The sequence below is a fragment of the Pelophylax lessonae genome (genome assembly GCF_965119305.1).
Source record: "Pelophylax lessonae genome assembly, chromosome: 1".
In the NCBI taxonomy this organism is placed as follows: domain Eukaryota; kingdom Metazoa; phylum Chordata; class Amphibia; order Anura; family Ranidae; genus Pelophylax; species Pelophylax lessonae.
Window position 1 is genome coordinate 406,943,047 of NC_138768.1, and position 12,823 is coordinate 406,955,869.

Consider the following 12,823-nt stretch of genomic DNA (forward strand, 5'->3'; position numbering starts at 1 on the left):
GTACACCTCAGTTTTTAGACCATGGTTACATTCAGTAATTGCTAGCACTTTAATTATCACTGGTAATAACATAAAAAGCTGACTGTTTATGCTGTTTGATCTTTCTGCATGTTTTATCTATCTTGCATATAATGGCATTGAAGATGATCGTTTTCAACCCTGAACAAATTAAAAAAAAAAAAACAAAAAACAAAAAAAAAGTATACCTATCTTTTCAGCAACACACTTTGGTCCTTTGGAATAACTTCAAATTGCAGTTCTATTTTGTTTAGTAAGAGCAATAGCAATCCTCGAATAGCAGTACCTGATACCAACCAATCAGAATTCACACTTGGTTGCTATGGGTTACTTCAATGCACATTACTATTGCCCTTTACACTGCATTATTAAACAGTCCTATGTTAAATTTCACCACCAGGTACGAATTGATGCCCTAAAACAGATTGATCTTAAATGCCACCACTTTTGTCACGAATCCAAAAAAAAAAAAACAACATATTAACATATGTTAGATAAACTTGACAAACAGCTCTGCCTTATGCAAACAGTATGCAGTACTGTACAGTCCGTCCCTGTGTCCTAATGTTCCTTATTCCTACCAATTAGGACAGACTAATCAACCTCTGGAATCCCCTGAGTCATTTTATTATGGCACAAGAATAGAGGCTTTTCGTCCCAGCATTATTTTAAAACATCGCCAGGTCTCAGTGGCTTCTGGGACCGCTGGATATCAGTTACAGCTGGGGTTTAGCACTAAGCTCAAGAGCTGAAACAATCAGCTCTAGGGGTTCTGATGCTTCTACAATTTGCTTTTGTGCTTACATTTGATGTAGAATTAAATGTAAATGGAATGCTTGCTCGTTGTGGCCTGGGGTTTATTTATAGAAATGTCCCTAATTTTAGGGACAGGATAATACAGAGAGTTATTGATCCACCAAGGAGAAGATTTACTTTCCTTGACTCAAAGGGTTTTTCCGCTTGAAGAAGGAGTAGAGGGTGTAGGAATAATAGAACAATAGAAAAACCTTCTCATCCTGACTGGACAGACTGGACAACAGTTTGATATTCAGAATTTTGTTTCATGCGTATTAAGGCATATAGATATCACATTGGGTATGGGCAGATGAAACCAGCACCTGTTTCTTCTGGGATATAGATGACACACACACACCTTGTGCCGCTCTGTTCCTCCTTGCTGTGCCCTGTGCCTGTTCTAATCCTCCTCGCTGTGCCCTGTGGAAACTAATCACTGGATCAAAACGGTCCCGGGGTCGCTCTTCCTCCCATGTACAGGTGCCTCTGAACATGCCCCTCTGCCCTCCCAAGCATTGATCCTGAACCTCTCCACATGCCTCCCACCCTCCTTCTCGGCCCTCCTCCACACTCTCAAGCATTGATCCTAAACCACTGGACTTGCCTCTTAACGCTGCTCCTTCGCCCTCCTGCACACCCTCAAGCTTTATTCCTAAACCTCTGGACTTGCCTCTCCATCTTCCTTCTCCGCCCTCCTCCACACTCTCAAGCATTATTCCTGAACCTCTGGACATGCCTTTTAACCCTCCTCCTCTTTCTCAAGTGCCGAACTCTAGGGAGAGCATAAAAAACCTGCCTGAGGACTCCTGGGAATTCTGACGATGGTATCCAAGGAGTCAAATGGGGCACACCCTTCTTTGCGATCAGAGCAGGAACATTTACATTGGGAATATTTTAAAAAACAAAGGTGGGTAGATAGCAAATGTTTTTTTTTATTTACTATCCAATAGTTTTATATGAGAGGGAAAGGATTTCAACAACAAGAAACAATTTAGAAATAGGCTGAATAGCCGCTTTAAGGGTCTCCACTTCTCCCTCAAACCCATACCCCCTATGAAAAAACCTTACAGATGTGGAAGACCACAACTGTTTGGTCCCATTCTCCCAACTCCTGGTCCCTTATGCTTCTTCAGGGCAACCCTACCGTTCACCACCTTGATATTATCCCTAATCATCATGTTTGGGCAAGATCAGATATCACAACTCTTGGTCAACTTCTTCTAACAGGCGATCAATGCATTTTTAACTAGTTGAAAGAAAAATCTAACCTGCCCAACTGTATGTTTTCTTTTTATAGATATATTAAGGTCAGGCATGCTGAGAGAACTCAGTTCCTCCAGCTGCTACCCATACAGAAAGAGGCTATTAAAGCTTTACTGCTTCATCCTACCCTATATCAAAGACACTCTCCTCCCTGTATACATGTATGACAAACTAGGCACTATGTTCTGTCAATGTCTGAGCGACATCTCTGATCTTCAAGAGGAAGATCCGAAGTCTGTATATGCTGCACTCATGATATCAGTAAGGGATAAGTTAATTTAACTAAATTTCCTGGCTGCTGTCCTGGGAACCCCCCCGGGCTCAAACCCACTTGCTCTTCTGTTAGGTTTCTATAATGACTCCACAATATCTAAACAGTGGAGAAATCTTGCTCAATTTGAAACTCCCATCCGAAGGAGATTGGTGCCTGACCAAACTTGACATGATCTGGTCTGCCTAGATACAAACAAGTTACGATCTGATTCTCCCCCAATAAAGATAATACACTTTCTTGCTATGCTTGGCCCCCCTTGCCTTTCTTCCTCCACTACCCACCTTCCTCACTCTCCATGTCATCCCCTCTTACATTCCACATTCAAACGTGTGGTGTTACATTACAGTTATTGTTGTAATCTTTTGTCACACCTTAATTATGTACCCAAAAGAACAGCTTGTTGACTGGCAAATGCTTCCTCTGTGGCACTGTAAATGTTATCCTCAAATTGATTTGCTTGATTGCATTTGAGAGCTGTGACTGTATTATATTATAATTCCTTTCTCTATGTGCTTGGGAAATGTGTTCTTTCCTCCCCTTCCCCCTTGTACATTCTTTATAACTTGAATAAATTTTACCTGTTAAAAAATTAATTTTCTTAAATTTTTTTACAATTTCCCCCCCAAAAAAAAGGAAAAAAAAAATACATGTATCCAAATTTGCTACCAAATTTAAGAATTATTTGGGCCAAAAAATAATGTATAATACATTAGGATGGACTACAAATGCTAAAAGGTAAAATTTGTGGAAACGAGACTTCACTAAAATTAAGAAAAAAAAAAAACACTGTGTCTCAAGGGGGTTTAGGGAGGAAAAGGCCAGGGGATTTAAGTGGAAAAAAAAAAACATGACAAAGTATCAGTTGTTAGGGGGGGCAATGAATGAATGAATGAAATGGTGATAGCTATTACATGAAAAATCTACAAGTCTATATACGTAATACAATGATGTAAATATGGCAAAGCAAACCTTGCATAGGTGTGAAAATTACATGAAAGTAAAAATGACTTAAGGTAAACACTAGTGATAACTCAAATATGTTTCCAATTATATATACCCCAAAATATGTTCTAAGGAATAATTTACCTTAAAAGAGTAAATACCTTGTTTTCTGGATGTGTGGTGAATGTGATGGACTATTTGAACCTTTCTGTTTTAAGACTGCAGTGCTATATAATATATTAATTCCAATTATATTGACAAGGCCAACATGAGCCAAAAAGTTCTTCTTTTTGGCCCCACATCATAAATACTTACTTATACAGTATTTCTTGGTAAACAAGCACCTGATTCTGTACCCAATATTACTTCAAAGACTTGCATACACTGTATCATAAAAACACATTATGAAGTTGTCAGGAATATTTACATTTTAGCAAATTAAGAGACAGTCTTTTATAAAACCACAATTGCTCTACAGAACACTGGCTTCCACTTAAAAAGTACAGAGATGATGTTGTGGAAAAATTAAAATTAAGCTCAAGGCTGCATCCATGGTTATAAAAACAACCTACTAATGTGGCATATTGTTCTTTTTTTGTCTGCCTAGTTCCTATCACTCAGTCTCTTGTTAGAACATTTGCAGCAGATGCTAACATTTGATCTGAGCAGCACATGGTCAGGCACCAAAAATACTGCAAGCTTCAGAGCAGCAGCAGGTCAACAACCTAAAAGATCAGTTTGCTCCTAATTTTGGTAAACAGCAACCGTAATTTCACTAAATAAAATAATAATTAAAAAAAAAAACTAACAATCCACTCTGGTCAGAGCAAACTTTTCATCCTGTTGGTTAAAAGGGCCATGTTATTGGGCATTGCTGGTTAAACTACTAGACGAGCCGCTCAATCCATTTTCAGCCTTCTGAAGGGTCCTGACGGCACTTGGAACCTGTAATCCTGTGTACAATGTGATCCCACCACACCATGCCTGGAAAGAAAATAAACACATAGAATAAAATGGCTATAATGATTGAATGCTTGCTAGACACACCAAATGCAATATGTGATGCAGAGCTCTAAAGCCTTAAAGTGTCTCTAAACCCATGTGGCTGGGAAAGAATGTAACGCAGTGCGATCTGCACTGCATTACATTCAGTGGAGCACAGGGGAAACATGTACATATACGCATGTACAAACGTAAACGCATGCATTGGGGCACCTACGCATAAAAAAAACTGGATTTTTGTATTAACGTAACATCCTTTTCTCTGAGGTTCACTGACAGACACAGCTTAAATTCTTCAGACCAGTGGGATTATGCTGCTCTCTCTTCAGGAGTAGGACTAGGCGGAAACCTTTTTGGTTACACCCCTGGGGCAGTCCAAGAGGGCATACCATCACTTCCTGCTGTAGGACTCCAGTTTGTAACAAGCAGTGTCAGAAGAACAAAAAACTCAACCCCAACATAGGGGCGGGTGCTGTATCATCAGTGAACCTCAGAGAAAAGGATTTTACGGTAAGACAAAAATACAGTTTTCTCTTTCGTTCACTGACAGACACAGCTTAAATTCTTCAGACTGGTGGAATGTTCCAAAGCAGTGTCAACATGAGGAGTGTGAAAAAACACAGCAAACACAGAACTCCCAACAAGGCTAAACATAGCCAACCAGGTAACAACAGGAGCTCAACTAGGAACAACAGGAGCTCAACTATCCACCCAGTACATCCACCTTATAAAATTTTGTGAATGTGTGTACAGACGACCACGCAGCCGCCTTGCACACCTGAACCGCTAACGCCTGATGACGGAAGGACCAGGAGGCACTAAGCGCCTTCCTAGAATGAGCTTTAATAGGGAAAGGAGGACCCTGACCCTTAATGGAGTAGGCCTGCACCACCATCTGCCTTATCCACTTGGAAATGGTCGCAGTAGATGAGGCCAGCCCCTTACGAGGTCCATCCGAAGAACAAACAAAGAATCCGATTTTCTAATCGGTTCAGTCACTGCCAGGTAAACCCGAATCCCCCTTACCACATCTAAAGAATGTAGGGCAATTTCCTTAAGATGTGTATGCATAGAATATAGGGACGGTAGCACAATGTATTTATTCAAATGAAACCCGGAAACAACCTTAGGAAGGAACGCCTGACAGGGTCGCAAGACCACTTTGTCCCTATGTATCACCAAGTAAGGTGACCGACAGGACAACGCAGCCAACTGCCAAATGGAGCAAAATGGCGAACTCCCTGCACAAAAGTGTGAACCAAGAACTTTGCCGCAAACGGCCTTTAAAAAAATTAGCCAAGGCTGAAGTCTGGCCCTTGTTGGTGCCCAGAGCCAAACGTTGATCTGCACCCAAATGTAGAAACTCCAACAGGAAAGACACAGAAAAGGAGCGAGGAGAAAACCCCCCCGACTCACACCAAGTAATGTACGCCTTCCAAACTCGATGATAAACCTTCCTGGAAGTAGATTTCCTAGCCTTCAATCACCGACTCAGACAGCCCTCTGTCTTTCAGCACCTGGCTTTCAATAGCTAAGCCGTTAAAGCCAGCGACCGTAAAGCAGGAAGGAAGACTGGTCCCTGAGAGAAAGTTTTCAAAGGACGTCTGCTACCATCCTTACCAGGCCTGCATACCAAGACCGGCGAGGCCAATCTGGTGGCACCAGAATGACTGGAATTCCTTCTACCTCGATTCTGTGCAGCAGTTTTAAAAGAGGTTGTATTGGAGAAAAGGCGTAAATCAGACAATACTGACCCCAAGGGGCCACCAGAGCGTCTGCGGCATCAGCCAGAGGATCCAGAGATCTTGACACAAACCTCTGCACCTTCCTGTTGAGACGGGAAGCCAGCAGGTCCACATCGGGGTCCCCCACCGAAGACACAGTTTATGAAATACCTCCGGATGAGGAGACCGATCTCCTCGACCCAACTTCTGACGCTTGCCAATTCTCTACCCTCGGAATGTGCACAGCAGAGAGGGCCGGAACATATCGTTCTGCCCACCTCAAGATGCTGGCCACTTCCCAGGCCACCAGGGCACTCATGCCCCCTTGATGATTGACATATGCCACAGCCGTAGCATTGTCTGATTGTATCCGTACAGGGCGTCCCTGCAGACAATCTGTCCATTGAGACAGACAGAGTCTGAACGCCTGAATTTCCAGGATGTTGATCGGCAACCTGGACTCCTCACGAGTCCTGACACCTTGGGCCAAACACACTACCAAGACACCCGTCCATCCGGACAAACTGGCATCCATGGTGATTACAGTCCAGTACAGGGAAAGAAAAGATTTTCCCAGATGTAGAGCCGAGGAGCGGAGCCACCATAGGAGAGACTCCCTTGAACACCGACTCAACAGGATCAAATTGTCCAATGACAGCGGATCCTTGATCCATTTGATCAGAATCTCCCTTTGCAAAGGTATGGTGTGGAACTGCGCAAACGGAACCGCCTCAAAGGTGGAGACCATCAGACCCTGCACTTGCATGCAAGTCCTGAGTGACGATCGATGGTTGGACAACAGGAGCGGAACATGCATCCTGTAGCTTCAGAAGTTTTGTCTGAGTAAGAAACACCCGGGCTGATGCTTAATCCAGCGTCAGACCCAAGTAGTCCAGCTTTGTGGACGAAAACAGTGCAGATTTATGAAAATTCATTGTCCACCCGAACTCCTGCAGAGTTCGCACCGTAATGTTCAAGTCGGCTTCTGGAGCTGAGGAAGACGCCGCACGCAGAATCAGATCATCCAGGTAACCTAGTACCGCATCCCCCTTCAACTGTAACAAGGCCAACACTGGGGCCAAAACCTTTGTGAACACTCAAGGAGCTGAGATCAAAGGGTAATACCACAAATTGAAAGTGCTCCTTGCCCACGGCAAAACGAAATAACGCTGATGCCCGACATATATTGGAAAATTCAGGTAAGCGTCCTTGAGATTGATAGAAGCTAGCAGATCTCCTTGATGAAGAAAAACTACTACTGTGCAGATGGACTCCATGCAAAATTTCTGAACCCGCACAAAGTGGTTCAGAGCCTTGAGATCAAAGATCGGACGAACCTTGCCTTCCTTCCTGGGAACTGTAAACAGATTTGAATAAAAACCTTGGAAACGTTCCAACTCTGGAACCGGCACAATAACTTCTTGTGCTAATAGGTCCCGCACTGCTCTGGAGACAGGCGTAAGTTGGAAGGAAAGAACCTTGCTGGAGGCAAGGACCGAAACTTGATCTTGTAACGGAACCAAATTAGTTTGTGGACCCATTTGTCCTGAATGAGCAAGGTCACACTGACCTGGTAAGAAGCGAAGATGTCCCCCCACCTCAAACGTGGGTGAGGGCGCCTCTTCCGGCTGGGGAAGGCTTGTCTGCGGAAGCAGAAGTGCCTGCTTTGGACTTACCATTTGAGGGTCTCTTGGAGCCTCCCACATAGCTACTGGTGGATCTCGAGCCTTTTTCCAGCTAGCCAGCTGGACAAAAGGGCCGCTTGTGAGCCGAAAAGAAGGGACCCTGCTTACAACGAGGTTCCTTGCCCTAGGCAGCCTTGGAAGCAATGTACTCTTGCCTACCGTAAGGCCCTTAATGATCTCTTCCATAGAGGCAACGAACAGACAGTCACCTACAAAATGAAGATCAGTCAGCACCTTTATTGAAAATCATGCGACGAAGGATCACCACCGTCACAGAAACCCTGCCGGCCAAGGGGGCCGCATCCAGGGATGCATCACAAATATACTGTAACTCTTAAATCAATTGATCCGCCAGCTCAGAAGTGTGTCGACTCCCCTCCAGATCCTGGTGCAAAATCTTAGCCCATTCCATTAAGGTCTGGGATACCAAGGTGATAGCAAACACCAGTCTTAAAATTGAACCAGCCACGGTGAAGAGGTACCAGACCAGAGCATCGGCTCTTTTGTCCACAGGGTCTTTAAAAGACGGGGAATCCTCCACTGGCAAAAGTGTGGCCTTATTTAGCCTGGAAACCTGGTGGAACCGTTAGTTTCTTCAATCCTCAAAGGGATATCTCCTAGCAAAATGCTTAGGTATTCCAACCATGCGTTTTGGGGAACCCCACTGACTAGTAACAATCTCGTCAAAATAGGCAGGAAAGGGAAACACCTTAGTCACCTTGGAAGATTTGCGGGTGCCAAATTGCACAGGCGTCGCCAACGCAGCAGCCGCTGTGTACCCCAACTTTCAAGTTTCCCGCACTGATACAATCGGGACCTCCACTAGCGCTTTTCATGCGTGGCAGAGGAGGAGGACTCATCCTCACTATTAGAGCACTCAGCGTGCATGGACGCAGATCCATCGGGCTGACTCTCGTCCACGGCGGCCAAATCCACCTCAGAATCTGAGGAAGCAGAGGATACAGGTGAAGGTGGGGGCGCTTCTTGCCAGGTCTCCTTTGCAGGTCCATATTTACTTTTCGCTGCAGGGCTGCCGTCATGGCCACCAGGGCAGATTGAGACCCAGAGGGTCCTGCAGCTTCCAGGAGTGGATCGGGTGGTGAAACGCGCTCCATAGGCTCCATGACCATAAAGGGTTAAACGAGACCGCACTGGAGCAAAAACCACTTAAACGGGAGGCCCCTCGACCCTGTGCACCGCTGCGTACCACAAGAATCAGCGCACCCTCGGCGCTGGATACAGCAGAGGAAGAATAGATACCCCCAGAGACTCACTACCCGAGCTGGAGAGCGCCAAAGCGGTCTGCCACACTGCTGGAAAGAGGAAAAGGAAATGCTGACCTGACACTGGAGACCCCCGCAGCCTTAGCATTGCATCAGACTATAGGAAAATGGTCACCATTGAAACACTATGGGGAAACCAAAAACATGGCTGCTGGACTACACAAACATGGCCGCCGAAGCCGGGAATACAGAGACCACGGCAAAAATGGTGGCACCACGTGGCGCTGCATGGGACCCTGGACCCCAGGGAAAAATTCACAGGCCCCAGGAGGGACCCCCCCAGCACCCAGGTATGGACACCCCCTACAGGGGGCCGACAGCAGCATCACCCACCGCTCCTCCAGCTCAGCACCATGCAGCCCCCCTACCCAATTTCACCCATCCCCCTAAAAGGGGCCAGGGGGTGGGACAGGGGTTCAGATGAGGACACTAATTTAGGGGGGAACCTCACAAAGGAGAAGGGGAGAAACACAAGGGGGAGGAAGGACACAGGAGGGCCTACCATCCCCATGAGGGGGGCCCGCGACCACCCCAGCAATTCCGCAGGAAAGGAGGGGGGACACTACTCACCATACCACAGGCACCAGGTGGGCGCCACGCCCAGCAGTCCACCGTACCATCTTGGAATGGGGGTGCTGCGGCCTGAGGTACGCTGCAACTCTGATCGTGACTGTTGTCGTGACCAGGGCTATGCAACCTCACGAGGTGTTTCACTCACGGGTCAGCCCCCGTCCTGCTATGTCGCTGCCAACCTAGCGCAGAGCTAATAGTTGGGTCACGCTCGCAGGTCAAACTGGGAGGACTGTAAGGATCTAGTATATCCAGTGAGTCGTCCAGTCTGGCTGTTGATTGTAGTACACACAGGAACAGTTGAATGCAGCTCACACAGGAACAAAAATAAAGGAAAAGTAAAAAATTCCATTTAAAAAAATGCCAGGACTGCAGATCCCAGCAGAGAGCCAGGTCCTTACTCCTGACTAGGCAGAAAAAAACTGGAGTCCTCCAGCAGGAAGTGATGGTATACCCTCTGGGACTGCCCCAGGGACGTAACCAAAAAGGTTTCTACCTATTCATAAGCTATGACGGCATGCCTGTAACAACCCAGCTTCCCTTATTGACACCAGAGTTATACCAACTTCATATTTAAATACTGACTTTTTAAAAGTCTGTATCTGTAAAACCTTTAGGAACCTTATTCAGAGGTAGGTCACTCATGAACCAGGTAATGGGTTGTGAGAGGCGAGAAGGGGTACTCGTTTCTCCATTGGGTGCCACAGTCAGCTACAGTCTTAGTTTTAACTTGTATTGCCATACTACAGGTTAATTTTACCTGAGGCTTTAGCTTCTAAAAATGGGTGCTCATCATTTCTGAATCACATTTCAACAGATCACTAGACAACAATCCCTATACAGTGTATGACACCAAAATGTTATAAAAATGTGAGAACTCATTTTTTTTTTTTTGTACTATGTACCTGGTTCTGCCTGAAAATTAACTGTATGGAATAAAAGATTTTAGTTGCATCTGAAGGGTCTCTGTGGTGACCTTCAGATTTCACTAAACTCCCAACAATTTTCTAAGCAGTCTGATAAAATATGCCATACACAACTAAAAAGTGCCATACACTATTATATTAGTGAATTTGCACTTTTTAGTTAACAAAGAAGACATCTGTGCAAATTGATTCATTATTTAGGGTTAAAGGTGATGGATAGCTAGGTTGTGTATGGCATTATAAAAAAATAAACATACATACTTTTCTAGATGGCTGCAGCACCGACCCCAGCTGCAGCTGTCCCTTGCCGCCCTTAAGACTGAGATCTGAACAATCAAACATCATTAATCGCTCAGCTCTCGGTCTTCAGCCTTCAGTGAGATGGGGGCTGTCAGTTACTGGCTCTCTGCTCTTCCCCTCCAGTGCTTACTGAAGCTCTGGAATTTGGAGAGAGCAGAAGCAGCTGGTTTAGGCTCTTATTTGATTGCTGAAAGGCTGAGCCAGCTGCCCATTCAGGCTTCTGGGCAGATCCCGTTCATATGGTCAAAATCTTTTTTTAGAGCCTGGACTGGGTCTGTGAAGTTAGCCGACAACGGGCTGAAAACTGGTCACAAGAGTGCAGAACTATCTAAGCTCTTGTGATCCATGAAAGTAAAGCCAAAAAAGCATAATCAGTAGGAGAAATTAGGGTAGCTGACTGCACTTTGCTAGACTGAGCAGGAGGAAAAAAATGTAAGAATAGTTTTCATACAGGCTACTCATCCTCTTTCACAACACAAAAGATTTTGACAGAGTCTTCCATTAGAAAAAAAAAAAACTAGAATAAAGCCCCGTACACACGCACCGATTGTCGGCCGACCGTTCGGCCGTCTTTTGTCCGGTGCTGTCGTGTAGGTTGAAAAGTGCTAAAGACTGCACATGAATTTTGTCGGCCAACAACAACCGACTGCAGAAGTGATGTCATGTGATGGTTAACTTTCAGTGTGTTTTTTCTTCTCTGAGCATGGCCAGTCTTGCTCATCTGCTTTTTGGTCGGCCGAAATCTGTACTGACTGACGAACAATCGGCCGTTCTTTGTTGGCCTACAAAAATTTTATAGCCTGTACACCAGATTTTGTTTGGCCGAAAAGTCGCAGTCGGTTGTCAGAAGCATCGTACTAACAAGCCGACAATCGGCCGATCGGCCGTTGGCCGAATATTTACGGCCGACAATCGGTACGTGTGTACGGGCCTTAACTTCCAAAATAATCCTTCAGACATGACAAATGTTCAGACCTTGTATTGCCACTCCAGTACAATTTAAGCATATCTATACATGCCAGAGTTGCCCAGAAGTGAGTATTGGCGGGTATATTTTTATGTTTGTTCTTAGGAAGTTTTATATCTTTTATGCTGGCCTTACTTTAACAACAACTCTTGGTTTATATGGGGGGTTGCAAGGATAAATATGTTACTGATGGTATATAATGAACAAAAAGAAAATAATCATGTTACCTTTTATACTTACCATAAATGCAGGAACAACTGGCTGCGTAAATTTTGTTTTAAAACTATGAAGTAATTGCTTTGTGTCAGAATTATAAAATGAAAGTTGACCTGTGAAGAAAAAAAATGATTACTGGTGTAAACAGAATACATCTAATGAACAATAAATATAACAAAACCAATTTAAAGACCATGAGAGGTAATAAAGTAAAAAACATGGTGCAGATAGGAAATAACTGCTTTGCAATAACAGGCAATAATACAGTGAAATTATAGAAAGTAATACTGGTGTGAAATAAATCTAATTTAGGTTCTAGTCTATTTTTATAGCATTTAAGAAGAAACATAGGAAATAAAAACAAAGTTTCTGTTAACAAACAATATTAGATCAGTATATTATTGACAAAGTAAGAGTAATGTACTGTATAATTTGCTTTTTCCTGAATACACAGTTATATATATGTTTGCTGTTTTAACTACCAAAGGATTTAAAATGTTGTCTCCCCTTCCTGGAATATATACACCTCTGCTAGTGACTAAGGGCACTATAAGGTGCTACTTACTGGTTTACCATAGCTAAATATTGGCTCAGCTATCTGTTGACTACACAGAGGTGATGATGCTGATTTACTGTTCAATGACCAATGAAAAAGGTAGAGAGGCGACAATACAGTAGGAAGGTTCATGGCTGAACCAGAAAGATGAATTGCTTGATCAGGAACTATATGTAGTGTGAATGTATGTAAATCATAGGATTGGCTGTACAGATTAACAAATTCTTTGATTTCTTTGACAGGGAACAAAAAAAAAAAAAAAAAGATATATATATATATATATATATATTGTATATATGTAT

General features: G+C 44.0%; 1 protein-coding gene across 5 annotated transcripts in view; it reads right to left on the reverse strand.

The window, feature by feature from the left end:
• The window catches only part of FSD1L (fibronectin type III and SPRY domain containing 1 like), a 153,816-nt gene that overhangs the window by 4,371 nt on the left and 136,622 nt on the right, over positions 1-12,823 (reverse strand). For 2 of the 5 annotated variants that reach the window (XM_082270804.1, XM_082270802.1), the window contains 2 exons: positions 11,990-12,078; positions 3,282-4,276 (listed from right to left, as the gene is read on the reverse strand). In XM_082270804.1, coding sequence (XP_082126930.1) covers positions 4,154-4,276; positions 11,990-12,078 — 212 coding nt within the window. In that variant the 3' untranslated portion in view covers positions 3,282-4,153. Of the gene's footprint in view, positions 1-3,280; positions 4,277-11,989; positions 12,079-12,823 lie in introns of those variants that run through there. The other 3 variants (XR_014225833.1, XM_082270803.1, XM_082270805.1) reach the window with 3 other exon arrangements.